General features: G+C 42.7%; 2 protein-coding genes across 2 annotated transcripts; one reads left to right on the top strand and one right to left on the bottom strand.

Moving 5' to 3' along the window:
• On the top strand, nucleotides 1-927 carry LOC131342827 (fibronectin type III domain-containing protein 11-like). Its single transcript, XM_058374077.1, has one exon. The coding sequence runs from the start codon at nucleotides 1-3 to the stop codon at nucleotides 925-927; it is 927 nt and encodes a 308-aa protein (XP_058230060.1).
• Nucleotides 928-1,823: 896 nt separating this feature from the next.
• On the bottom strand, nucleotides 1,824-13,776 carry LOC131342640 (CCN family member 5-like). Its single transcript, XM_058373745.1, has 5 exons — nucleotides 13,543-13,776; nucleotides 12,579-12,795; nucleotides 5,882-6,124; nucleotides 4,682-4,911; nucleotides 1,824-2,707 (listed from the first exon to the last, which is right to left on the bottom strand). Exons 1-5 carry the CDS (start codon nucleotides 13,645-13,647, stop codon nucleotides 2,426-2,428), a joined length of 1,077 nt encoding a protein of 358 aa, XP_058229728.1. The 5' UTR covers nucleotides 13,648-13,776; the 3' UTR covers nucleotides 1,824-2,425.
• Nucleotides 13,777-23,544: the final 9,768 nt, after the last annotated feature.

Genomic DNA, 23,544 nt, shown 5'->3' with positions numbered 1-23,544 from the left:
ATGTTTGTGGATATCACAGACTTCTCGTCATCTTCGAGTGGCAGTTCCGACAGTCCAGAGGGGATCAATAAATGGTCCATGTCGCAGCCGAACACAAGCCAGGTTCCTATTAGCATTCCGAGCAGCATAGAGGATCTTCTCAGCACGAGACTGAGTCCAGGACAGCTCCAGGCCAACTACCAAAAACTAGATCTCCTCAAGAAGTCTTCCTTCTACATCGTGTTGGTGCGTCATGATGGCCGCCAGCCAGACAATGAGCACTACATCTCCAACTCCACCATCTTACAACACATTGACATACCAAAGTTCAATTGTGTGAAGGTGGATGGGAGGAGCCAGGTGAAGCTCAAGCTGGAGCTGCTTGAGATGCTACATGATGAGCTATTCAGGGGTCAACAGGAGCTGGAGAACATCTTGGCTGAAGCAGGTGGCACATCTCTCGAGCTCAGAGAAGTTGAGCTCCGTGAGAAGGTCTTCAGGCTCCATCAGGTGGCTGAAGAGTTTGATGCGGTGATGATTCCTGGGAGGCTTTCTATTAAACACAGCCTGCTCCGTGAGCTGGAAAGGAAAAGGCTGCCAAGGTTCCATCTGGTGCTGGAGGCCGAGCAGCCGTTGCTATTTAACAGAGAGGAAACCCAAGCCTTCTGTGATTCGGTGGTTCTTCACTGGTACATCCCTGAACAGGAGCAGCACGACCCGGGTGTGAAATTCGAAGTCTCTTACAAAATCCTCAATCCGACAGACATGGCAGAAGCTAGACAGTTCGGCTGGATGTCCTGCTCAGGCTACAACATTAATCTCAACAATCTGGTGCCAGAGCGCAGCTACCAGTTCAGCGTGAAGAGACTAGAGACCTTCGGGTTGGTTTACGAGGTCTGGAATGACACCATCGTCCTCACAACCACCTCACAGCACACCGGCATGTAGCTACGAACCTTCTTTATCCTACAGATATGTACTATTACAGTCCTCTCACTTATCTCTGTTATATATCTCATTATATATCAGAAAAAAATAAACTGACTTTTCTATTCTACTCTACTATTCTTCAGTCTGACCTGAGAACTGTTCTTAATCACTGCCATCACAAACACACTTTTCCCTACGTAGGCCACACCAACACCATGAACATGGACCTGTCCCAAATTACACACCCTACTCACTTCATCAACATTACTTCACCCAACTACCATAAACAACTTCAACAACTTCACACCATTACCATGAACCGTAGCCGTGTTACGTTCACTCTGTGTGGTCGTGTCCCAAATGACATTCCATACATATTACACACAAACCATACAAACATCTCAGCATTATGGTTCACTATGAACGTGTCCCAAATGACACATTCTGTTCATGTTCTAGGCCACAAGACCATCACAAAGGTCTCAGCACATCATGCTGTAGTGTGGTTATGTCCTGAATCACACACACTGTTCACTATGTAGGGCACATATGTAGGTTACACTCCCTATTCAGTATACAGACTATCAAAGTGCACTACATGAGGAGGTCTGAGAGGAAGAACTTTCTGAGACAAAAGGAAAAGTCCTGGCAGAGAAAAGGGAAAAAAAATGCAAAATATTATTTATAGTTGGTTTCTGAAAATCTGGAGGTTCAGATATTTCTAAATCAAAAGAAAGAATCTGATTTATTATGACATTTATATTAACCTCAGCAGTGGTCTGTGGCCAATTTCCTCATTTACAAACAGCCTCAGAGACAGAACTGAGACCCACAAACACAGTTTCTTTCCTTTTTATTTATTTATTTATTTATTTATTTATTTATTTATTTATTTATTTTTTCTACAAATTTCAATGTTCCACACTGCAACTTTTCACTCAGCCCCTTTAACAATAATGCTTTATAAACATTTCAAAAAACAGAATAAAAAACAGGTTTAAACCCATAATAATAAAAAAGAAGAATCTGTAACTCCATCTAGGAAGCTACAAGTGGTCCCAGATTTATTTGGTCACATGTGCATGAATAAAATCAATATATTTTTGATAATAAAACAACAAGCTTTTAAAGCAGCAGTTCTTAAACTGAACACAGGGGGCGCTGATGAGAGCGAATAAAAAGAGGTGTATGTGTTATTACTTTTACATTTCCTTTAACAGTCAGAGGTAAAGCTGCTAACTGTTTGTTTTTTCGGTCATCTGCAGGACAGAGGAGTTCACACTTGGTGTTTTCCCCCCTTATTAACTAAAAGAGAGAGAATAAAGCGAGGCTGCTGAGCCAGCGACAGTTTATAGCTGCTATAATGGAAGTAAGAACAGAAACTCACTTGTTTCATGGAACATCTGCATTATTTTATAACCACATCTGCTCCCAGAAGACACATGATTCTCAAAGTCTTGCTGATGTAGCTAATGAACGTTTACACACACGTTAGATCGTTAGAATAAAAATGGCTCTACAGCCAGGATCTTGTTCTTCCAGAGCTGTTTGGATAAGAGCAGCTGTGACGGCAGACACACGACTTGATCATCATGACAGTGTGTTGAACGAGGCGTCGTCGCAGGCAGCGGAAGGTGACCAGGGTGGTCTTGGTGCGCTTGGGGCTGCAGCAGCGTCCGTCAGAACATGATCCGCAGAACAGCGGCCTGTAGGAGCGAGAGCTGTAGCAGCCGTGATGCTTGAAGCGGACTGGTACGGCTGAGCGGTAACTGCTCTCACACACACCCGGCTTCTGGAACTGAGGATCCCAAAACACAGTAAAATACCAAACACACACAATGAGTGGAGTAGGACAACATGCTAATCCTGCTAAACACAACGAAAAAATACTCAGACCAAGATGTTTAATAGAATTTGTAGCATGAACTGTGGCACAAATTTCATTTCAAGTTTTAATTCCCAGAGATGAATATACCTTGATTTCTATATTCCCTGAGCTCTAGATCCCCAGATTTCTAGATTCCCCGAGCTCTAGATTCACAAATTTCTATATTCCCTGAGCTCTAGATTCCTAGATTTCTAGATTCCAGGTCCCTATATACACCGAGCTCTAGATTCTCAGATTTCAATATTCCCTGAGCTCTAGATTCCCAGACTTCTCGATTCCCTGAGCTCTAGATTCCAGGACCATATATACACTGATGTCTAGATTCCCAAATTTCTAGATTCCCTGAGCTCTAGATTCCCAGATTTCTAGATTCCCTGAGTTCTAGATTCCCTGAGTTCTAGATTCCCTGAGTTCTAGATTCCCAGATTTCTAGATTCCCTGAGCTCTAGATTCCCCGAGTTCTACATTCCCAGATTTCTAGATTCCCTGAGCTCTAGATCCCCAGATTTCTAGATTCCCTGAGCTCTAGATTCCAGGACCCTATATACCCTGAGCTCTAGATTCCCAGATTTCTAGATTCCCCAAACTCTAGATTCCAGGACCCTATATACCCTGAGCTCTAGATTCCCAGATTTCTAGATTCCCTGAGCTCTAGATTCCCAGACTTCTATATTCACCGAGATCTAGATTCCAGGACCATATATATACCCCAATGTCTAGATTCCCAGAGCTCTAGATTCCCATATTTTTAGATTCCCTGAGCTCTAGATCCCCAGGTTTATAGATTCCCCGAGCTCTAGATTCCAGGACGCTATATAACCTGAGGTCTAGATTCCCAGATTTCTAGATTCCCAGAGCTCTAGATTCCCACATTTCTAGATTCCTTGAGCTCTATATCCCCAGATTTCTAGATTCTCCAACTTCTAGATTCCAGGACCCTATATACCCTGAGCTCTAGATTCCAGGATGCTATACACCCTGAGGTCTAGATTTCCAGATTTTTATATTACCGTATCTCTACATTCCGTGATTTATAGTTTTCCTGAGCCCTAGATCCCCAGATTTCTAGTCTCCCTGAGCTCTAGATTCCAGGACCCTATATACCCCGAGCTCTAGATTCCCAGATATTTATATTGCCTAAGCTCTAGATTCCCAGATTTTTATATTCCCAGAGCTCTAGATTCCCAGGTTTGTACATTCCCTAAGCTCCAGATTCCCAGATTTCTAGATTCCCCGAGCTCTATATTCCAGGACCCTATATACCCCGATGTCTAGATTCCAGGATTTCTAGATTTCCTGAGCTCTAGATTCCCAGATTTCTAGATTCCCAGACTTCTATATCCCCAGATTTCTAGATTCCCAGAGCTCTAGATTCCAAGACCTTATATACCCCAAGCTCTAGATTCCCAGACTTCTATATTCCCCAAGCTGTAGATTCCAGGACCATATATACCACAATGTCTAGATTCCCAGATTTCTAGATTCCCTGAGCTATAGATTCCCAGATTTCTAGATTCCCTGAGCTCTAGATTCCCAGATTTCTAGATTCCCCGGGCTCTAGATTCCCAGATTTCTAGATTCCCCAAGCTCTAGATTCCCAGATTTCTAGATTCCCTGAGCTCTAGATTCCCAGATTTCTAGATTCCCCAAGCTCTAGATTCCCAGATTTCTAGATTCCCCAAGCTCTAGATTTCCAGATTTCTATATTCCCAGAGCGCTAGATTCCCAGGGTTCTACACTACCAGGGTTCTATTCTCTAACCCTAACCCAAGTAATATTAGTTAGTTGATTAGAAACATAACAATACTTTAACAACACTAAACATTTCTATTAATGAACATGTTATTTCCGATATTCCAGATTACCAGCACTGCAGTGACTCACCGCCATAGCTCTGGCGGTCTGTCCCGGGGCACAGGGTCTGACCATGCACAAGCGTGTGAGAGTTTCCGGTTGGCAAGCCGAGTTCCTGTTTGAGACTCGTGTGGACACACCTGGACCACAGCTGTGTGAACACTCGCTCCACTTGCTGCTCTGCTCGATGCAGTTGGACCCCGAGACTCCGTCCCCATTTGGCGCCGACGTGTCCTGCCAGGACCTCACGGCTTGCTCCACTGCCACGACAGCAAACATCTTTACAGCTTTACATTCTGTTTTACATTCTTCTGACTAAAAATGGAACAATGTTTAACAAAAAAAAATGTGTTTTTGGCTGAGTGTCTGTAAAGCAGAGACGACTCGCAGATCATCCTGGGATTCGAGATGAAATAAAGCTGATGATTAAAAAACATCTGAGTTACACCATCATCTCCCAGCAGGAGCAGGGCTGAGGATGGGAGGAGCTTTGGCTGATGTTCAGCAAATAAATAGGAAATTCTGTAAATCAGACTGTGTTACTGTTGTTGAATAACAAACGGAAGCGGAGCTACTGTTCCCTCAACAAAGTTGATTATTTTTCTATAACAGCACCCCCCTGAGTGTATTGTCCTTCTTATACAACATCAGTTTATTAACAATTACAATTTCTAATTTATTACCGAACTTAAAGTTCCAGCTTTACCTCTGACTGTTACACAGCTCTAACACTGAAGATTTCTTTCCATACCTGATACAGAAACTTTTATTTTCGTTTGCAGAATGAATGAGGTTGACTGAACACAGTGTTGTGTGTGGTAATATTTAAGGAAATGAAAGTATGTCGCCTTCTACGTGATAAAAGCATCTGGTTTTAGATGGAGGTCAGAGTAACTGACCCTCTTCATCATCCAGAGAAACCGCAGTGGAATGAAACTTACATTAAATTTAGTTCTTGTTAGCTGCAGCAGCTTCAAAGCTCTGTGGAAGACCTCACTACACAGCGATCACACGCGATGTGTATTCTGAAGAGCTGACCTGTTCTCTGGGACAGGTGAACAGTGCAGGAGAATTAAAGTGGGACTCAGTGTGTTGATTCCTGATTTAACTAAAGTAACCGAGAGTTTAAATAAAACCCAATGCTCTGAAGTTATTCAGGATCTCCTCAGAGCCGCTCCGTTCCACCGGCTTAGAGTTATATAATACACAGAACCTCTCGTGTTTGAATACCTGCAGTGTTTTCCAGCACGATGCTGTTTCCTGCGCCGTCACACACCCACTTCCGGCAGCAGTGGCCTGGCACGTGCACCAGTCTCGGGTGTGGGCAGTCGGGTGTGTTCAGATGCTCGGTACACAGATGGACGCATGTGACTCCGCCGCCCTCACAGCGGCACAGCTGCATGCACGAGGGCGTGAACGACTGACCCTCCTCATACCTCCTGCCCAAATGCTCGCAGCCGAGCGTGCTTCGCCCTGGAGACCCGACAAGAGGAGACTTCAATCACTCTTATAATAAACTACAGAACAGTTTGGGCCGTTTTTTTGACCAAGAAAATTATTGAAACAAACTAATGTTTTTAAACACATTTAACACACTCTACTCTGTTACACACTCTACACAATCTGTTACACACTCTACACAATCTGTTACACACTTTACTCTGTTACACACTCTACACAATCTGTTACACATTCTACACAATCTGTTACACACTCTACACAATCTGTTACACACTCTACACAATCTGTTACACACTCTACTCTGTTACACACTCTACACAATCTGTTACACACTCTACACAATCTGTTACACACTCTACTCTGTTACACACTCTACTCTGTTACACACTCTACTCTGTTACACACTCTACACAATCTGTTACACATTCTACACAATCTGTTACACACTCTACTCTGTTACACACTCTACACAATCTGTTACACACTGTACTCTGTTACACACTCTACACAATCTGTTACACACTCTACTCTGTTACACACTCTACACAATCTGTTACACACTCTACTCTGTTACACACTCTACACAATCTGTTACACACTCTACACAATCTGTTACACACTCTACACAATCTGTTACACACTCTACTCTGTTACACACTCTACACAATCTGTTACACACTCTACACAATCTGTTACACACTCTACTCTGTTACACACTCTACACAATCTGTTACACACTCTACACAATCTGTTACACACTCTACTCTGTTACACACTCTACACAATCTGTTACACACTCTACACAATCTGTTACACACTCTACACAATCTATTACACACTCTACACAATCTGTTACACACTCTACTCTGTTACACACTCTACACAATCTGTTACACACTCTACACAATCTGTTACACACTCTACACAATCTGTTACACACTCTACACAATCTGTTACACACTCTACTCTGTTACACACTCTACACAATCTGTTACACACTCTACACAATCTGTTACACACTCTACACAATCTGTTACACACTCTACTCTGTTACACACTCTACTCTGTTACACACTCTACACAATCTGTTACACACTCTACACAATCTGTTACACACTCTACACAATCTGTTACACACTCTACACAATCTGTTACACACTCTACTCTGTTACACACTCTACACAATCTGTTACACACTCTACTCTGTTACACACTCTACACAATCTGTTACACACTCTACACAATCTGTTACACACTCTACTCTGTTACACACTCTACACAATCTGTTACACACTCTACACAATCTGTTACACACTCTACACAATCTGTTACACACTCTACTCTGTTACACACTCTACACAATCTGTTACACACTCTACACAATCTGTTACACACTCTACACAATCTGTTACACACTCTACTCTGTTACACACTCTACACAATCTGTTACACATTCTACACAATCTGTTACACACTCTACACAATCTGTTACACACTCTACACAATCTGTTACACACTCTACTCTGTTACACACTCTACACAATCTGTTACACACTCTACACAATCTGTTACACACTCTACACAATCTGTTACACACTCTACTCTGTTACACACTCTACACAATCTGTTACACACTGTACTCTGTTACACACTCTACACAATCTGTTACACACTCTACTCTGTTACACACTCTACACAATCTGTTACACACTCTACTCTGTTACACACTCTACACAATCTGTTACACACTCTACTCTGTTACACACTCTACACAATCTGTTACACACTCTACACAATCTGTTACACACTCTACACAATCTGTTACACACTCTACTCTGTTACACACTCTACACAATCTGTTACACACTCTACACAATCTGTTACACACTCTACTCTGTTACACACTCTACACAATCTGTTACACACTCTACACAATCTGTTACACACTCTACACAATCTGTTACACACGCTACTCTGTTACACACTCTACACAATCTGTTACACACTCTACTCTGTTACACACTCTACTCTGTTACACACTCTACACAATCTGTTACACACTCTACTCTGTTACACACTCTACACAAGCTGTTACACACTCTACACAAGCTGTTACACACTCTACACAATCTGTTACACACTCTACTCTGTTACACACTCTACACAATCTATTACACACTCTACACAATCTGTTACACACTCTACACAATCTATTACACACTCTACACAATCTGTTACATACTCTACACAATCTGTTACACACTCTTCTCTGTTACACACTCTACACAATCTGTTACACACTCTAGTCTGTTACACACTCTACACAATCTGTTACACACTCTACACAATCTGTTACACACTCTTCTCTGTTACACACTCTACTCTGTTACACACTCTACACAATCTGTTACACACTCTACACAATCTGTTACACACTCTTCTCTGTTACACACTCTAGTCTGTTACACACTCTACACAATCTGTTACACACTCTTCTCTGTTACACACTCTACACAATCTGTTACACACTCTACTCTGTTACACACTCTACACAATCTGTTACACACTCTACACAATCTGTTACACACTCTTCTCTGTTACACACTCTACACAATCTGTTACACACTCTAGTCTGTTACACACTCTACACAATCTGTTACACTCTCTACTCTGTTACACACTCCACTGTTACACACTCTACTCTGTTACACACTCCACTGTTACACACTCTACTCTGTTACACACTCTACTGTTACACACTCTACTCTGTTACACACTCCACTGTTACACTCTCTACTCTGTTACACACTCCACTGTTACACACTCTACTCTGTTACACACTCCACTGTTACACACTCTACTCTGTTACACACTCCACTGTTACACACTCTACTCTGTTACACACTCCACTGTTACACACTCTACTGTTACACACTCTACTGTTACACACTCTACTCTGTTACACACTCCACTGTTACACACTCTACTCTGTTACACACTCCACTGTTACACTCTCTACTCTGTTACACACTCCACTGTTACACTCTCTACTCTGTTACACACTCCACTGTTACACACTCTACTCTGTTACACACTCCACTGTTACACACTCTTCTCTGTTACACACTCCACTGTTACACACTCTACTCTGTTACACACTCCACTGTTACACACTCTACGCTGTTACACACTCCACTGTTACACACTCTACACTGTTACACACTCCACTGTTACACACTCCACTGTTACACACTCTACTCTGTTACACACTCCACTGTTACACACTCTACTGTTACACACTCTACTCTGTTACACACTCCACTGTTACACACTCTACTGTTACACACTCCACTGTTACACACTCTACGCTGTTACACACTCCACTGTTACACACTCTACTGTTACATACTCTACGCTGTTACACACTCCACTGTTACACACTCTACTGTTACACACTCTACTCTGTTACACACTCCACTGTTACACACTCTACACTGTTACACACTCTACTGTTACACACTCTACTCTGTTACACACTCCACTGTTACACACTCTACTGTTACACACTCCACTGTTACACACTCCACTGTTACACACTCTACTGTTACACACTCTACTGTTACACACTCTACTGTTACACACTCCACTGTTACACACTCTACGCTGTTACACACTCCACTGTTACACACTCTACTGTTACACACTCTACTGTTACACACTCCACTGTTACACACTCCACTGTTACACACTCTACTGTTACACACTCTACTCTGTTACACACTCCACTGTTACACACTCTACTCTGTTACACACTCCACTGTTACACACTCTACTCTGTTACACACTCCACTGTTACACACTCTACTCTGTTACACACTCCACTGTTACACACTCTACTCTGTTACACACTCCACTGTTACACTCTCTACTCTGTTACACACTCCACTGTTACACACTCTACTCTGTTACACACTCCACTGTTACACACTCTACTCTGTTACACACTCCACTGTTACACACTCTACTCTGTTACACACTCCACTGTTACACACTCTACTCTGTTACACACTCTACGCTGTTACACACTCCACTGTTACACACTCTACTCTGTTACACACTCCACTGTTACACACTCTACTCTGTTACACACTCCACTGTTACACACTCTACTGTTACACACTCTACTCTGTTACACACTCCACTGTTACACACTCCACTGTTACACACTCTACTCTGTTACACACTCCACTGTTACACTCTCTACTCTGTTACACACTCCACTGTTACACACTCTACTGTTACACACTCTTCTCTGTTACACACTCCACTGTTACACACTCTACTCTGTTACACACTCCACTGTTACACACTCTACTCTGTTACACACTCCACTGTTACACACTCTACTCTGTTACACACTCTACTCTGTTACACACTCTACTGTTACACACTCCACTGTTACACACTCTACTCTGTTACACACTCCACTGTTACACACTCTACTCTGTTACACACTCCACTGTTACACTCTCTACTCTGTTACACACTCCACTGTTACACACTCTACTCTGTTACACACTCCACTGTTACACACTCTACACTGTTACACACTCCACTGTTACACACTCCACTGTTACACACTCTACTCTGTTACACACTCCACTGTTACACACTCTACTGTTACACACTCTACTCTGTTACACACTCCACTGTTACACACTCTACTGTTACACACTCCACTGTTACACACTCTACGCTGTTACACACTCCACTGTTACACACTCTACTGTTACATACTCTACGCTGTTACACACTCCACTGTTACACACTCTACTGTTACACACTCTACTCTGTTACACACTCCACTGTTACACACTCTACACTGTTACACACTCTACTGTTACACACTCTACTCTGTTACACACTCCACTGTTACACACTCTACTGTTACACACTCCACTGTTACACACTCCACTGTTACACACTCTACTGTTACACACTCTACTGTTACACACTCTACTGTTACACACTCCACTGTTACACACTCTACGCTGTTACACACTCCACTGTTACACACTCTACTGTTACACACTCTACTGTTACACACTCCACTGTTACACACTCCACTGTTACACACTCTACTGTTACACACTCTACTCTGTTACACACTCCACTGTTACACACTCTACTCTGTTACACACTCCACTGTTACACACTCTACTCTGTTACACACTCCACTGTTACACTCTCTACTCTGTTACACACTCCACTGTTACACACTCTACTCTGTTACACACTCCACTGTTACACTCTCTACTCTGTTACACACTCCACTGTTACACACTCTACTCTGTTACACACTCCACTGTTACACACTCTACTCTGTTACACACTCCACTGTTACACACTCTACTCTGTTACACACTCCACTGTTACACACTCTACTCTGTTACACACTCTACGCTGTTACACACTCCACTGTTACACACTCTACTCTGTTACACACTCCACTGTTACACACTCTACTCTGTTACACACTCCACTGTTACACACTCTACTGTTACACACTCTACTCTGTTACACACTCCACTGTTACACACTCCACTGTTACACACTCTACTCTGTTACACACTCCACTGTTACACTCTCTACTCTGTTACACACTCCACTGTTACACACTCTACTGTTACACACTCTTCTCTGTTACACACTCCACTGTTACACACTCTACTCTGTTACACACTCCACTGTTACACACTCTACTCTGTTACACACTCCACTGTTACACACTCTACTCTGTTACACACTCTACTCTGTTACACACTCTACTGTTACACACTCCACTGTTACACACTCTACTCTGTTACACACTCCACTGTTACACACTCTACTCTGTTACACACTCCACTGTTACACTCTCTACTCTGTTACACACTCCACTGTTACACACTCTACTCTGTTACACACTCCACTGTTACACTCTCTACTCTGTTACACACTCCACTGTTACACACTCTACTCTGTTACACACTCCACTGTTACACACTCTACTCTGTTACACACTCCACTGTTACACTCTCTACTCTGTTACACACTCCACTGTTACACACTCTACTCTGTTACACACTCCACTGTTACACACTCTACTCTGTTACACACTCCACTGTTACACACTCTACTCTGTTACACACTCCACTGTTACACACTCTACGCTGTTACACACTCCACTGTTACACACTCTACGCTGTTACACACTCCACTGTTACACACTCTACGCTGTTACACACTCTACTGTTACACACTCTACTCTGTTACACACTCTACTCTGTTACACACTCCACCCTGTTACTGTTGAATGTGAAAAATAAAACCTAAGCATGTGTAATAATATATTATTTATAATCATGAAGAAGTTTATTTTAGGAATTTGAAATCCGCTTATCCCGGGCATATTCCCAGCACTTACGCACACACTCGCCTGGTCCGTCTGGGAAACTGGCACTGTAATCACACTCCAAACCACGCTGAGCTTCACACACCTCTATTTCAGAGCAGAGTTCACCTTCTTGTCGTGCACAGATCTGACAGCAGCGACACCCGTCCAGGACCAGAGGAACCCCGCGGGGGCAAGTCGGGGGCAGAAATGGACACTGGCATGGACCTGAGCACAGCTGACATGTGACCTTAAAAACAGCGTGACATGTAACATGACTTTATTCTATTAAATACAGCATGGGATTTATTAAACAGGAGATCAGCATTGATCTGACAGTCTTATTTTTTATTTTCTGACCACGCCCACTCACTCATACAGATTATTTTGATTCGTATCTGATGAACTTAGCATTATATACAGTGTTGTGCATAAGTTTTGACCACCTTGAAATTTTCCACATTTATTGATGTACATTATAGCTAAATTTCAGCCTCTGAAAATTAGTCTCTTGGAGTTCAGTGTTGCCAGATATGTGTACAATATAAACATTTATTTTATTATCAAATACAATAATGAATAAACAGGGTTTAACAAATCAGTATTAAAACCATGATTAATCTGGTCAGATTTCAAACATTTAACCAACAGACAAAAAAAGTGGTGAAAATTAAGCAAACATGGCAACCCAAGACTCAGACATCTAACCAACATCTTGAATAAAAGTTACAGAATATTTTTTGTTCCTTCTTTAATTTTGTGGTCTGTTAAAAACTGCACATTTTAAGCAGATATGTAATGTATTAAAATAATTCTAAATTCTATACACCTCATTTAAATGAAGAAAATACAACATTATACAAAACTGTTCTATGTTTTAAAATAATCCTGTAAATTTTCTGCAGCTCTGAATGTCTCAGGACTGATCCTGAAGATTCAGAGAGAGAGAGAGAGAGAGAGAGAGAAAGTGTGTGTGGAGTGTGTAGAGATTTCTGACCCGTGTGAGGACGCCGAGGAGGACGGAGATGGTGAAAAGAGCTCCTGGGGTTTCCCTCTTCATCCTAAATGTTTCTCCTCTGCTGTGAGATGTCTTGAATTCCATTAAGCTTTTGTGTCCGCCTTCACAGACGTCTCGCCTCCAGGCCTCTCATTTATACCCTCGCGCCTCTGATGTCAGAGCCAGAAAGTGCAAATAGAATTTGGACCTGGATCAAGAATAGTTTCAATTCCAGCTTCTTTTTCCTACAGGTGCTGTAGAGCGTGTGTGTGTGTGTGTGTGTGTGTGTGTCCTGAACCTCTGAGGAGCTACACAAAGAACACTGGAAAAAATGTGTGTGAAAAGTGTGAAAAGAGTGTCATGGGAGTTTAACACTTATCTGTTACACGCAGAAAAAAACACTGGGATTAAATTATTGTTAGAGTTTTATAAAAATGTGGATAAATACACACTGTAAGAGATCTATACTCTAGAATGTGTACAGCATGTGTGTGTGTGTGTAGTAGGAGTGTGTGTGTACTGTATGTGTGTAGTAGGAGTGTGTGTGTACTGTATGTGTGCAGTAGGAGTGTGTGTGTGTACTGTAAGTGTGTAGTAGGAGTATGTGTGTGTTTATGTGTGTAGTAGGAGTGTGTGTGTACTGTATGTGTGTAGTAGGAGTGTGTGTGTGTATGTGTGTAGTAGGAGTGTGTGTGTGTACTGTAAGTGTGTAGTAGGAGTGTGTGTGTACTATATGTGTGTAGTAGGAGTGTGTGTGTACTGTATGTGTAGTAGGAGTGTGTGTACTGTATGTGTGTAGTAGGAGTATGTGTGTGTTTGTGTGTAGTAGGAGTGTGTGTGTGTACTGTATGTGTGTAGTAGGAGTATGTGTGTGTTTATGTGTGTAGTAGGAGTGTGTGTGTGTGTACTGTATGTGTAGTAGGAGTGTGTGTGTACTGTATGTGTGTAGTAGGAGCATGTGTGTGTGTGTAGTAGGAGTGTGTGTGTGTGTGTGTGTAGTAGGAGTGTGTATGTACTATATGTGTGTAGTAGGAGTATGTGTGTGTGTGTGTGTGTGTAGTAGGAGTGTGTGTGTACTGTATGTGTAGTAGGAGTGTGTGTGTACTGTATGTGTGTAGTAGGAGCATGTGTGTGTGTGTAGTAGGAGTGTGTGTGTGTGTGTGTGTGTAGTAGGAGTGTGTATGTACTGTATGTGTGTAGTAGGAGTATGTGTGTGTGTGTGTGTACTGTATGTGTGTAGTAGGAGTATGTGTGTGTGTGTGTAGTAGGAGTATGTGTGTGTGTGTGTGTGTGTAGTAGGAGTGTGTATGTACTGTATGTGTGTAGTAGGAGTATGTGTGTGTGTGTGTGTGTGTAGTAGGAGTGTGTATGTACTGTATGTGTGTAGTAGGAGTATGTGTGTGTGTGTGTGTGTAGTAGGAGTGTGTATGTACTGTATGTGTGTAGTAGGAGTATGTGTGTGTGTGTGTGTGTGTAGTAGGAGTGTGTGTACTGTATGTGTGTAGTAGGAGTGTGTGTGTGTGTGTGTACTGTATGTGTGTAGTAGGAGTGTGTGTGTGTACTGTATGTGTGTAGTAGGAGTGTGTGTGTGTGTACTGTATGTGTGTAGTAGGAGTATGTGTGTGTGTGTGTGTGTGTGTGTGTAGTAGGAGTGTGTATGTACTGTATGTGTGTAGTAGGAGTATGTGTGTGTGTGTGTGTGTGTGTGTAGTAGGAGTGTGTGTACTGTATGTGTGTAGTAGGAGTGAGTGTGTGTGTGTGTACTGTATGTGTGTAGTAGGAGTGTGTGTGTGTGTGTGTACTGTATGTGTGTAGTAGGAGTGTGTGTGTGTGTGTGTGTACTGTATGTGTGTAGTAGGAGTGTGTGTGTGTGTGTACTGTATGTGTGTAGTAGGAGTGTGTGTGTGTGTAGTAGGAGTGTGTATGTACTGTATGTGTGTAGTAGGAGTATGTGTGTGTGTGTGTGTGTAGTAGGAGTGTGTGTACTGTATGTGTGTAGTAGGAGTGAGTGTGTGTGTGTGTACTGTATGTGTGTAGTAGGAGTGTGTGTGTGTGTGTGTACTGTATGTGTGTAGTAGGAGTGTGTGTGTGTGTGTGTGTACTGTATGTGTGTAGTAGGAGTGTGTGTGTGTGTGTGTGTACTGTATGTGTGTAGTAGGAGTGTGTGTGTGTGTGTACTGTATGTGTGTAGTAGGAGTGTGTGTGTGTGTGTGTACTGTATGTGTGTAGTAGGAGTGTGTGTGTGTGTGTGTGTGTACTGTATGTGTGTAGTAGGAGTGTGTGTGTGTGTGTACTGTATGTGTGTAGTAGGAGTGTGTGTGTGTGTACTGTGTGTGTGTAGTAGGAGTGTGTGTACTGTATGTGTGTAGTAGGAGTGTGTGTGTGTGTGTGTACTGTATGTGTGTAGTAGGAGTGTGTGTGTGTGTGTGTGTGTACTGTATGTGTGTAGTAGGAGTGTGTGTGTGTGTGTGTGTGTACTGTATGTGTGTAGTAGGAGTGTGTGTACTGTATGTGTGTAGTAGGAGGGTGTGTGTGTACTGTGTGTGTGTAGTAGGAGTGTGTGTGTGTACTGTGTGTGTGTAGTAGGAGTGTGTGTGTGTGTACTGTGTGTGTGTAGTAGGAGTGTGTGTGTGTGTGTAGTAGGAGTGTGTGTACTGTATGTGTGTAGTAGGAGTGTGTGTGTACTGTGTGTGTGTAGTAGGAGTGTGTGTGTGTACTGTGTGTGTGTAGTAGGAGTGTGTGTGTACTGTATGTGTGTAGTAGGAGTGTGTGTGTGTGTGTGTGTACTGTATGTGTGTAGTAGGAGTGTGTGTGTGTGTACTGTATGTGTGTAGTAGGAGTGTGTGTGTGTACTGTATGTGTGTAGTAGGAGTGTGTGTGTACTGTATGTGTGTAGTAGGAGTGTGTCTGTGTGTACTGTATGTGTGTAGTAGGAGTGTGTATGTACTGTATGTGTGTAGTAGGAGTGTGTGTGTGTACTGTATGTGTGTAGTAGGAGTGTGTCTGTGTGTACTGTATGTGTGTAGTAGGAGTGTGTGTGTGTGTGTGTGTGTGTAGTAGGAGTGTGTCTGTGTGTGTGTGTAGTAGGAGTGTGTGTGTGTGTACTGTATGTGTGTAGTAGGAGTGTGTGTGTGTACTGTGTGTGTAGTAGGAGTGTGTGTGTGTGTGTGTACTGTATGTGTGTAGTAGGAGTGTGTGTGTACTGTATGTGTGTAGTAGGAGTGTGTGTGTGTACTGTGTGTGTGTAGTAGGAGTGTGTGTGTGTGTACTGTATGTGTGTAGTAGGAGTGTGTGTGTGTGTATGTGTGTAGTAGGAGTGTGTATGTACTGTATGTGTGTAGTAGGAGTGTGTGTGTGTACTGTGTGTGTGTAGTAGGAGTGTGTGTGTGTACTGTGTGTGTATAGTAGGAGTGTGTGTGTGTATGTGTGTAGTAGGAGTGTGTATGTACTGTATGTGTGTAGTAGGAGTGTGTGTGTACTGTGTGTGTGTAGTAGGAGTGTGTGTACTGTATGTGTGTAGTAGGAGTGTGTGTATGTGTGTGTGTGTAGTAGGAGTGTGTGTGTGTACTGTGTGTGTGTAGTAGGAGTGTGTGTGTGTACTGTGTGTGTGTAGTAGGAGTGTGTGTGTGTACTGTGTGTGTGTAGTAGGAGTGTGTGTGTGTGTACTGTATGTGTGTAGTAGGAGTGTGTGTGTACTGTATGTGTGTAGTAGGAGTGTGTGTGTGTAGTAGGAGTGTGTGTGTGTACTGTGTGTGTGTAGTAGGAGTGTGTGTGTGTGTAGTAGGAGTGTGTGTGTGTACTGTATGTGTGTAGTAGGAGTGTGTGTGTGTGTGTGTAGTAGGAGTGTGTGTGTGTACTGTGTGTGTGTAGTAGGAGTGTGTGTGTGTACTGTATGTGTGTAGTAGGAGTGTGTGTGTGTACTGTATGTGTGTAGTAGGAGTGTGTGTGTGTGTGTGTGTGTACTGTATGTGTGTAGTAGGAGAGTGTGTGTGTGTGTGTGTAGTAGGAGTGTGTGTGTGTGTACTGTATGTGTGTAGTAGGAGTGTGTGTGTGTGTACTGTATGTGTGTAGTAGGAGTGTGTGTGTGTGTACTGTATGTGTGTAGTAGGAGTGTGTGTGTGTGTGTGTGTGTACTGTATGTGTGTAGTAGGAGAGTGTGTGTGTGTAGTAGGAGTGTGTGTGTGTGTGTGTGTACTGTATGTGTGTAGTAGGAGTGTGTGTGTGTGTGTGTGTGTACTGTATGTGTGTAGTAGGAGAGTGTGTGTGTGTGTACTGTATGTGTGTAGTAGGAGTGTGTGTGTGTGTGTGTGTGTGTGTGTACTGTATGTGTGTAGTAGGAGAGTGTGTGTGTGTGTACTGTATGTGTGTAGTAGGAGTGTGTGTGTGTGTGTGTGTGTACTGTATGTGTGTAGTAGGAGAGTGTGTGTGTACTGTATGTGTGTAGTAGGAGAGTGTGTGTGTGTGTGTACTGTATGTGTGTAGTAGGAGTGTGTGTGTGTGTACTGTATGTGTGTAGTAGGAGTGTGTGTGTGTGTGTGTGTGTACTGTATGTGTGTAGTAGGAGAGTGTGTGTGTGTGTGTACTGTATGTGTGTAGTAGGAGAGTGTGTGTGTGTGTAGTAGGAGTGTGTGTGTGTGTACTGTATGTGTGTAGTAGGAGTGTGTGTGTGTGTACTGTATGTGTGTAGTAGGAGAGTGTGTGTGTGTGTGTGTGTACTGTATGTGTGTAGTAGGAGAGTGTGTGTGTGTGTACTGTATGTGTGTAGTAGGAGAGTGTGTGTGTGTGTGTGTACTGTATGTGTGTAGTAGGAGTGTGTGTGTGTGTGTGTGTGTACTGTATGTGTGTAGTAGGAGAGTGTGTGTGTGTGTACTGTATGTGTGTAGTAGGAGTGTGTGTGTGTGTGTGTGTGTGTGTACTGTATGTGTGTAGTAGGAGAGTGTGTGTGTGTGTACTGTATGTGTGTAGTAGGAGTGTGTGTGTGTGTGTGTGTGTACTGTATGTGTGTAGTAGGAGAGTGTGTGTGTACTGTATGTGTGTAGTAGGAGTGTGTGTGTGTGTGTGTACTGTATGTGTGTAGTAGGAGAGTGTGTGTGTGTGTACTGTATGTGTGTAGTAGGAGAGTGTGTGTGTGTGTGTACTGTATGTGTGTAGTAGGAGAGTGTGTGTGTGTGTGTACTGTATGTGTGTAGTAGGAGTGTGTGTGTGTGTGTGTACTGTATGTGTGTAGTAGGAGAGTGTGTGTGTGTGTGTGTGTGTACTGTATGTGTGTAGTAGGAGAGTGTGTGTGTGTGTGTGTACTGTATGTGTGTAGTAGGAGAGTGTGTGTGTGTGTGTGTGTGTGTGTACTGTATGTGTGTAGTAGGAGTGTGTGTGTGTGTGTGTACTGTATGTGTGTAGTAGGAGAGAGAGTGTGTGTGTGTGTACTGTATGTGTGTAGTAGGAGTGTGTGTGTGTACTGTGTGTGTGTAGTAGGAGAGTGTGTGTGTGTGTGTGTACTGTATGTGTGTAGTAGGAGAGTGTGTGTGTGTGTGTGTACTGTGTGTGTGTAGTAGGAGTGTGTGTGTGTGTACTGTATGTGTGTAGTAGGAGAGTGTGTGTGTGTGTGTACTGTATGTGTGTAGTAGGAGTGTGTGTGTGTGTGTGTGTGTGTGTACTGTATGTGTGTAGTAGGAGAGTGTGTGTGTGTGTACTGTATGTGTGTAGTAGGAGTGTGTGTGTGTGTGTGTGTGTGTACTGTATGTGTGTAGTAGGAGAGTGTGTGTGTACTGTATGTGTGTAGTAGGAGAGTGTGTGTGTGTGTGTACTGTATGTGTGTAGTAGGAGAGTGTGTGTGTGTGTGTACTGTATGTGTGTAGTAGGAGTGTGTGTGTGTGTGTGTACTGTATGTGTGTAGTAGGAGTGTGTGTGTGTGTGTGTACTGTATGTGTGTAGTAGGAGAGTGTGTGTGTGTGTGTGTGTGTACTGTATGTGTGTAGTAGGAGTGTGTGTGTGTGTGTGTGTGTGTGTGTGTACTGTATGTGTGTAGTAGGAGTGTGTGTGTGTGTGTGTGTGTACTGTATGTGTGTAGTAGGAGTGTGTGTGTGTGTGTGTACTGTATGTGTGTAGTAGGAGAGTGTGTGTGTGTGTGTGTGTGTGTGTGTACTGTATGTGTGTAGTAGGAGTGTGTGTGTGTGTGTGTGTGTGTACTGTATGTGTGTAGTAGGAGTGTGTGTGTGTACTGTGTGTGTGTAGTAGGAGTGTGTGTGTGTGTACTGTATGTGTGTAGTAGGAGTGTGTGTGTGTGTGTGTACTGTATGTGTGTAGTAGGAGAGAGAGTGTGTGTGTGTGTACTGTATGTGTGTAGTAGGAGTGTGTGTGTGTACTGTGTGTGTGTAGTAGGAGTGTGTGTGTGTGTACTGTATGTGTGTAGTAGGAGAGTGTGTGTGTGTGTGTGTACTGTATGTGTGTAGTAGGAGAGTGTGTGTGTGTGTGTGTGTGTACTGTATGTGTGTAGTAGGAGTGTGTGTGTGTGTGTGTGTACTGTATGTGTGTAGTAGGAGTGTGTGTGTGTGTGTGTACTGTATGTGTGTAGTAGGAGTGTGTGTGTGTGTGTGTACTGTATGTGTGTAGTAGGAGTGTGTGTGTGTACTGTGTGTGTGTAGTAGGAGTGTGTGTGTGTGTACTGTATGTGTGTAGTAGGAGAGTGTGTGTGTGTGTGTACTGTATGTGTGTAGTAGGAGAGTGTGTGTGTGTACTGTATGTGTGTAGTAGGAGAGTGTGTGTGTGTGTGTACTGTATGTGTGTAGTAGGAGTGTGTGTGTGTGTGTGTTCTGTATGTGTGTAGTAGGAGTGTGTGTGTGTGTGTGTGTGTGTGTACTGTATGTGTGTAGTAGGAGAGTGTGTGTGTGTGTGTGTGTACTGTATGTGTGTAGTAGGAGAGTGTGTGTGTGTGTGTGTGTACTGTATGTGTGTAGTAGGAGAGTGTGTGTGTGTGTGTGTACTGTATGTGTGTAGTAGGAGAGTGTGTGTGTGTGTGTGTGTGTACTGTATGTGTGTAGTAGGAGTGTGTGTGTGTGTGTGTACTGTATGTGTGTAGTAGGAGAGTGTGTGTGTGTGTGTACTGTATGTGTGTAGTAGGAGTGTGTGTGTGTGTGTGTGTGTGTGTACTGTATGTGTGTAGTAGGAGAGTGTGTGTGTGTGTGTGTGTACTGTATGTGTGTAGTAGGAGAGTGTGTGTGTGTGTGTGTACTGTATGTGTGTAGTAGGAGTGTGTGTGTGTGTGTGTACTGTATGTGTGTAGTAGGAGAGTGTGTGTGTGTGTGTACTGTATGTGTGTAGTAGGAGAGTGTGTGTGTGTGTGTGTGTACTGTTTGTGTGTAGTAGGAGAGTGTGTGTGTGTGTGTACTGTATGTGTGTAGTAGGAGAGTGTGTGTGTGTGTGTGTGTACTGTATGTGTGTAGTAGGAGTGTGTGTGTGTGTGTGTGTGTACTGTATGTGTGTAGTAGGAGTGTGTGTGTGTGTGTGTGTACTGTATGTGTGTAGTAGGAGAGTGTGTGTGTGTGTGTGTACTGTATGTGTGTAGTAGGAGAGTGTGTGTGTGTGTGTGTGTGTACAGTATGTGTGTAGTAGGAGAGTGTGTGTGTGTGTGTGTGTACTGTATGTGTGTAGTAGGAGAGTGTGTGTGTGTGTGTGTGTACTGTATGTATGTAGTAGGAGAGTGTGTGTGTGTGTGTGTGTACTGTATGTGTGTAGTAGGAGAGTGTGTGTGTGTGTGTGTGTGTGTACTGTATGTGTGTAGTAGGAGAGTGTGTGTGTGTGTGTGTGTACTGTATGTGTGTAGTAGGAGAGTGTGTGTGTGTGTGTACTGTATGTGTGTAGTAGGAGAGTGTGTGTGTGTGTGTGTGTACTGTTTGTGTGTAGTAGGAGAGTGTGTGTGTGTGTGTACTGTATGTGTGTAGTAGGAGAGTGTGTGTGTGTGTGTGTGTACTGTATGTGTGTAGTAGGAGAGTGTGTGTGTGTGTGTGTGTACTGTATGTGTGTAGTAGGAGAGTGTGTGTGTGTGTGTGTGTGTACTGTATGTGTGTAGTAGGAGAGTGTGTGTGTGTGTGTGTGTGTACTGTATGTGTGTAGTAGGAGAGTGTGTGTGTGTGTGTGTGTACTGTATGTGTGTAGTAGGAGTGTGTGTGTGTGTGTGTGTGTGTGTGTACTGTATGTGTGTAGTAGGAGAGTGTGTGTGTGTGTGTGTGTACTGTATGTGTGTAGTAGGAGAGTGTGTGTGTGTGTGTGTGTACTGTATGTGTGTAGTAGGAGAGTGTGTGTGTGTGTGTGTGTGTGTGTACTGTATGTGTGTAGTAGGAGAGTGTGTGTGTGTGTGTGTGTGTGTACTGTATGTGTGTAGTAGGAACCCTATGCAACTCCAGGACACTTAACTCTATTAGTGTTTTCTCATCTATCTTAAAACCCTGCGTCTCCCAGCAGCTCACACTCCTGTCCATCTAACTACAGAACCCTGCTGCAGGAATAAAGTGGACTGGAGCAGCTGTCAGTGATCTCAGTGACGCAGAGGTGATTTCCAGTGAAAAGAAAAATGTAGCCTCACAATAACAGCTCAACAAACGCAGGCCAACTCTGACCAGTGCAACACACACACACACACACACCGGCAAACCGGAGCACCAGATTCCTGTCTGTGGTGGAGTCCGGAAAATCCCATCACTCTGAAGGAGAAAAGAAAGAAAGCTGTTCATCTGTCCTGCTGGTTTACTTCATGTCTCTGACACACACACACACACACACACACACACACACACATACACCTACACTGCATGAAGCTTTAGAAGGACAGAAACTCAAAAAAGACAAAATGTAAACTATCACATGTTTCAAACACAATAAAAGTCTGATCCTGAAGAGCAGGGGTTTACCAATCAGTGGGCCATGGGCCGGTACCAAATGATCCGGGCCGCAAAGAACGAATAAATTATGATATATTATATAATATTATTATAATATATTATTATAATAAATAAATAAAAATAAATAAATATATATATATATATAACTTACATGTATATATGTATATACACGCCTCACTCCCTCATTTCACTGGGTCACGGGTTTTTCCATACATCAGTAAGTCCACAGAAAGTCGGGCCACAGAAAAACTGTCCAGTATCAAACTGGTCCACGGTACAAAAAAGGTTGGGGACCCCTGCTGAAGAGGATTCAAGGTTTCAGAAACAAAAACTAGAGCAATGAACAATTTAATAATAATAATAAAAAAACATCACATCTGCTCCAAAAACCCACATCACATTTAAAATAGAGCTAATGGTCACCACTCCACACCGCATCATCATCATCATCATCATCATCATCATCTCCACCAGTACCTAGTGATTTTCACGCTTAAAGGAAATCATCAGCTTGAGCGTTCTTATTTAAAGCAAAATCAGTGCATTAGCATGTTGTGTGTATATTTTAAAGCTAATTTTGTTTCCTAACCACAAAAACCTCATCCACTGAAACTCCACTGCAGTTCAGCTCCATAAGAGTTTGAGCTGAAGTGTGATAAATGGTTGAAATGGTGATGATGTTCTTGTGGCCTGCAGACTGAAGACATTTCTACACATTAACATGATTAGATTACAACTTTTAGATCATTTCCTGGAGAGGAAACACTTACTGTTCGGTTTAACATAGTTTAAGGGTCCTAACTTCATGAAAGGGTTTATCTCTTAAGTAAAGGCTGGATTGGTTTATTTTTTATTTATTTATTTATTTTAAACAATTAAATCATTTGAATGTTTTATTTTCAGAAATGAGTCTCTTATAATAAAAACACTTTCTGTTTTATAAAGCTTGTATTGACGTTGTGTTTGTATTGCTTTGTTTATTTTGTGTTTCTTTATTATTTTTATTTTTATTATTTTTATATTCCCTAGCCGTTCTGTGACAGTTAGGGCGGGGCTCACCGGAAAGTCCACGTGATTCGATCTAAGACGTATCGAAAGCAAAGCGAAG

Source organism: Hemibagrus wyckioides, linkage group LG21, assembly GCF_019097595.1.
Source record: "Hemibagrus wyckioides isolate EC202008001 linkage group LG21, SWU_Hwy_1.0, whole genome shotgun sequence".
Classification (NCBI taxonomy): domain Eukaryota; kingdom Metazoa; phylum Chordata; class Actinopteri; order Siluriformes; family Bagridae; genus Hemibagrus; species Hemibagrus wyckioides.
The sequence above is the reverse complement of the archived record's forward strand: the minus strand, read 5'-3'. Positions and strand labels throughout refer to the sequence as shown.

Bases quoted from the DNA above. Each gene is read 5' to 3' on its own strand.
- LOC131342827 (XM_058374077.1), top strand. From the start codon at position 1: ATGTTTGTGGATATCACAGACTTCTCGTCATCTTCGAGTGGCAGTTCC.
- LOC131342640 (XM_058373745.1), bottom strand. From the start codon at position 13,647: ATGGAATTCAAGACATCTCACAGCAGAGGAGAAACATTTAGGATGAAG. The intron at 12,796-13,542 runs GTCAGAAATCTC...GCTGTTTTTAAG, and splicing joins TCCTCGGCGTCCTCACACGG to GTCACATGTCAGCTGTGCTC. The intron at 6,125-12,578 runs GTAAGTGCTGGG...TCGGGTCTCCAG, and splicing joins CGGACCAGGCGAGTGTGTGC to GGCGAAGCACGCTCGGCTGC.